Source organism: Microtus ochrogaster, chromosome 1, assembly GCF_000317375.1.
Source record: "Microtus ochrogaster isolate Prairie Vole_2 chromosome 1, MicOch1.0, whole genome shotgun sequence".
Lineage (NCBI taxonomy): Eukaryota > Metazoa > Chordata > Mammalia > Rodentia > Cricetidae > Microtus > Microtus ochrogaster.
Genome location: NC_022009.1, coordinates 14213642 through 14218989, shown reverse-complemented (window position 1 = coordinate 14218989; position 5348 = coordinate 14213642). Strand labels below are relative to the sequence as shown.

At 42.6% G+C, this 5348-nt stretch overlaps 1 protein-coding gene across 1 annotated transcript in view; it reads left to right on the top strand.

The window, feature by feature from the left end:
* LOC101985183 overlaps nucleotides 1-5348 on the top strand; it is a 51422-nt gene that overhangs the window by 22350 nt on the left and 23724 nt on the right. Inside the window, 2 exon segments of the mRNA XM_013348794.2 lie at nucleotides 3231-3487; nucleotides 3779-3911. Of these exon segments, the coding sequence (XP_013204248.1) occupies nucleotides 3231-3487; nucleotides 3779-3911 (390 nt within the window).

Sequence of the window (5348 nt, the reverse complement as noted above, 5' to 3'; positions counted from 1 at the left end):
GCCCTCTTCTGGCCTGCAGGCATACACATAGACAGAATATTGTATACATAATTAATAAATAAATATTTTTTAAAAAAGAGGATGTCAGGCCCTTGGAACTGGGGTCACAGACAGCTGCGAGCCGTGGCGTGGTACTGGGTGCTGGAAATCAAACCTGTGTCTCCTGCCAGAATAGCTTTCACTCTGTGTGGAAGAAGGAGGACTTCCTGAATAAAACAGGTGACGTCCTGAATAACACAGCCAGCCTCTGGGTTACGTCCTGTCCATCTCTAACACAAAGCAGCTCTAGGCCTCCCCACCCTCATGCTCTCCTTCAGCCCCTCAAAACTGTCCCAGAGAAAGACCATCAGCACAACGGCCCACTGCGGTCACTGAGTGCAGCCCAATGCAGCAAGGAATACATCTGGGTCTCTGAAGGTCACCTGCTTTCCTACGCACGTCCCCTTTGAAGCTGTACTGTCTAGGATGTCAGTGGAAATCTCCTGGAGTCGTAATGAAATCACTCTTGGTCTGGCGCTTGCTTTTCCTTTACCCCCATGAACTTGGTGTTCTATATAGGGGTGCAAGGCCATGTTCACTGTCACTCACACTGGCAATAAGAGACCCCACCACCTGCTGTGATTGGCCAAACCGCACATTCTTCTAGCTGCTTCCACAAATGCTGGCCCTGCCTAGATGTGAAATTTCGCCGACTGCACAGGCATTCACTGTAGAACTTAAATGAGCCATGTATTTTAGTTACTAGCAAACCCAGAGATGTTGGTTGGGACAACTCTAACCCCATGAAATTGGGTCTGTGACCCTGACTAGGAGTGGAGAGGGAGGACAGACACCACAGTCATACACACAGAACAGCTGGGGTCTGGTGCCTGTGCATGCTCTAATGGAGACGAACCTAACACAACAATCTGAAACCTCGGTGTGTTTATTAGATATGGCACTGGGGGAGGACTTAACTGGTCCCCATAGGAGCTTTTTGTAGTGGAGCAGTCTCTCAGGCGGTAAATATCCAGACGGACAAAGCTGCAGTTGCTAGTTTTTGAACACAATGATCAAGTCTTCATAAACACTCTTACTTGGAGGGCAGAGGAAGGCTTTGCTTTCTGAACCTGCGGTGGGCCTGATTCCTTGGTGCTTGGCATGGCAGGTTCATGTTGAGCAGGGCACACTCACTCAGAACTTCTGTAGCTTAGGATGTCAGTCAAGCAACTACTGAAACACAAAGAGAAACTATGAAACACACATTACCAGCTCCTGCAAATACAGCAGGAAGCAGACCCAGAGGTGTCAGGGTCCCTGGGAGCCCTGAGGTGTAAATAGAAAACAAAAGACAGAGACACCTTTCTCACACGCAGTGGGCTGGAGCGCTGACCGGGTATGGCTGGTGGATCTCAGTGGTCACAGGAGTGCGAGACAGAGGCTAGTTCTTAGAGCCATGGCCCTTCCTGTCCTGGGAGAGAGGAGAGATGTGTCAGTCATCAGTCTGGGCTGTGACTGTCCTGGGTTGCCTGTGGTTCTGGGCTCGGGTGGGAGGAGCTTCTTAGGTCTTGGAGGACTAGTTAGCAGCCTGTGCCATGCTCTGTCAGGCTGATGCGCCTCAGAGGAAGAGCCCTGAAAACGGGCAAGTGGGTTCATCCCAGCATGTAGACCTTTGACCCGTTGAAATCAAGGGCAAAATTGCTGTTTGGAAAACCTAACTAGATACAGCCGGATGATACAAGGCTGATGAGTCAGTGTCATTAAACATTTTCATCTGGAGCCTGAGCACACGTTTAGATCTGTCACTGTAGCCTTACTTATTGTCTGTTTGCATTATTATTATTATTATTATTATTATTATTATTATTATTATTGACAATAGTACTTTCAGTATGTAGACAGGGCTGGCCTTGGACGCTTCTGACTTTCCTGCTGGTGGGAGCCACTACACCCCACTGGTTGTTGTTGTTGTTGTTATTGACAGACTTTCACTGTGTAGACAGGGCTGGCCTTGGACACTTCTGACCTTCCTGGTGGTGTGAGCCACCACACCCCACTGCTCTCCTTTCTCCTTCACAGACCTCTGTTGTTCTTGGACTTGCTTTTCTCCCAGCAAGTCATCTTTCTTTTTTCTTTTCATAACTTTTTGATCTCTTCTGACCTTTCTCTGTCTTTTAAAACTATTTTCAAATTTTATTTTGTTGCTTTATGTGTATAAGTGGTTGTCTGCATGCATACATGTGTGTGCCCCATGCATACCCAGTGCTCACAGAGGTCAGGAGAGGGGATCCGTTCCCTAATTGGGGTTACAGATGGTTGTGAGACAGCTTGTGGGGGCTGGTAATTGAACCTGGGTCCTCTGGACATGTAATCAGTGCTTTGACTACCGAGCCGTTTCTCTTCTTTATTTGTCTTAAAATATAGCTAGCCATTTTGTATTTATTTATTTATTTATTTACTTACTTACTTACTTACTTACTTATTTTGAGATTTTGAGTTTCTCTACATAGTCCTGGCTGTCCTGGAACTCACTATGTAGACCAGGGTGGACTTGAACTCACAAAGACCCACCTGCCTCTGCTTTCTGAGTAGTGGGATTAAAGACATGCACCTTTTTAAACTTTGCTTTTCTTCTGGATCCCCCCCCCCCCATATTTTCCCTACCGGCACAAGTAAGATCAGGAACCAACACAGGCCTGTGAGCATGCTTGTGAGCCACACACCAAAAAGCAAGACATCTAAGGCTAAAGCATTGCTCCTTTCTGGAAGTTCCCAAATCCATTATTCCTGTTTTTTTTTTTTGTTTTTGTTTTTTGTTTTGTTTTTTGTTTTTTGTTTTTTGAGACAGGGTTTCTCTGTGATTTTTGGAGCCTGTCCTGGAACTAGCTCTTGTAGATCAGGCTGGTCTCGAACTCACAGAGATCCGCCTGCATTATTCCTGTATTTAGTAGTTACGAGAGTATAAAGACTCACACAGTTTTAATGTTGATAAAATATTTATTATTATAGATTTAATATCATCATATATTATATACAATTATATATTTGTTTTTTCAAACATACTGTGTCATTGTATTTTATCTTAAAGGGCTTTTAAACCTTAAGATATACTGTTAAGAAATAGGTTTGAAAGGCTACATTTTATTCTCTAGTAATATGTAACTTAAAGTCACAGTAACGTAGTATCACAAATGTTTAAAAGGAAGATGAGAAGTTATTTTAAGTAATACTTTCTTCCCCCTTCTCATGAGCTGAGAAATCTTCAAAGCAAGCTTTTCATCAAAGAAACTTCATTGCAAGAAGTGAAGAGGGAGTTAGAGAGTTACAAAGAGAGTAATGCCCAGCAGTTGCTACAGATAATGTCCCTGAGAGATGACATCAGGAACCTGCAGAACCTTATCTCTTCTCTAATGAAAATTAAGATTTTGAAAAACACAAATTCTCAGAATCTTGGGAGAAGCAACTGGGACCTAACTGAGTGAGTTATAGACCTAGAGAACCACCTAAGGTAGGGATTTCCTGGTCCGTTTTCCAATGTACCTTTTTTCATATGTTTTTAATTCACATATAAGCCTGTATTACTGATCAGATTTGGGACTATGCTAGCTAGGTGGGTCTGTATGTGTCGTGCCCCCCCCATGTTGTCCCCGTCCCCTATCCCCCCCAACTTGATGTAAGAGAGCAATTTGGGAAAAGGGAACATGTGTTAGACAAAGCAACCCTGTCTCAAATATATATTCATATTGGAAGTTGGTCGAGCTGGTTTCATTGCATTGCTGACCGCCAGTGTCCTACACAGAGAACATCTGGTGGACAGAGAGAAGGTGGGGCAGCATGCAGAGCTGGAGAAAAGGTGGCCCTGCTCCAGCAGATTCTCTTCCAGTATGCATCTGAAAGGACCAGAAGATTCCTTGGATATTTTCCCCGTGAAGGTGAGAATGAGTTGCCTGTTGCCGCAGGAGAAAAGGGTAAAAGTTGGGTAGGGTGACAGCTCTCTTGGGAATGGAAAACCCCAAGAAGCATGGTAGACCAGAAGCCAGTGGCGGAGGGGCTACATGGAGGACTGGAAGGTCTCTGTGATTTTACAGAAAGATTTGGAGGGGAGTGAAGGCGTAAGTCACAAACAATGCCACACCAGTTTGGAATTATGATTAATAGGGTGGTATTTATTTAAAGGGGAAAAAACTTACAGATAACCATCCCAGACAACAGCCCTCTGCGCAATCAGGAAGGAGTCTAGTCGCCAGAAATGGAGCAGGAAGCGAAGAGAGCAAGAAGGGAAGTAGCCACTTTTTTAAAGGGAGAGAGACCATGCCCCAATGGGTTGGTATCTCAGCGGCTATAGGCTGGAGGAGCAGAAGGACCTCCCACAATACATCCCCCTTTTGTTTAAGTAAGAGAGTTCTAAACCTACTACGAAATTATATACAATAAGTACAAATATCCTATTCTAACTAGCTTAGGTCTTGTATAATAAATAGCTTGGCCAAGTCATGAGAGAAAAATAACTACATTTATATAGTCTTCAACCATATCAAAGATCTGAGAAGGGAAATAATGTTACCTGGGTAATTAGGAAGTTCAGTAAAACAACTTCCAAAACATGCAACAAATCACAGAGACAACTAGCTACCTGGGTAATCACCCAAAGTCATGTTTGCAGCATTGAAGCAACCAACTTTGGCTAAGGCCTAACATAACTGACATACCATTTTCAAAGGCAAGCAACTTTTCAAAACTATCTTACCCTGTCTTGGCTGTATATGACAGTCCTGTTTTATCCATTGATGCACGCTCTGTATCTCTGTCAGTGGTTGAGGTATGGGCATTTCTTTGTCCAAAGGCCAGTTCTGCCAAAAAGAAAGGCTCCAGGTGGAGTGTCTTTGGTGCTCATCATTCTCTTGGGAATAAATTGGTACTGCCAGGAGTTAGATTAAAGGCCATTTTTTACAGCTCTTTGAAGAAGTTGAAGATTATCTATCTATACTGAGTATAATCTCTATATATCTAAGGAACCTGATTATTCTGATTATAAATGACAAACTTAGATGACTATTGATCTATATAATTCTCAATATCTATCTAACTTAAAGACTAAGACAATAAACAACTGTGTAACAAACGAGGATAATGACCTCCAAATATAAACACTGTACAAATATACATTGCAATATGGTAAGTATATATCAATACACAAACATTATATAGGTATCTTAATCAGAGGTAGAAATGTACACTGCAATATGATATACAATATATATATCTCAATACAATATATGTCAATACATAAAAATGTTTTAAACAGAGGCAGAAACATGCATGCATACAATAGTCAATATAATTTCACTTTGTATCAATATACAAGAATC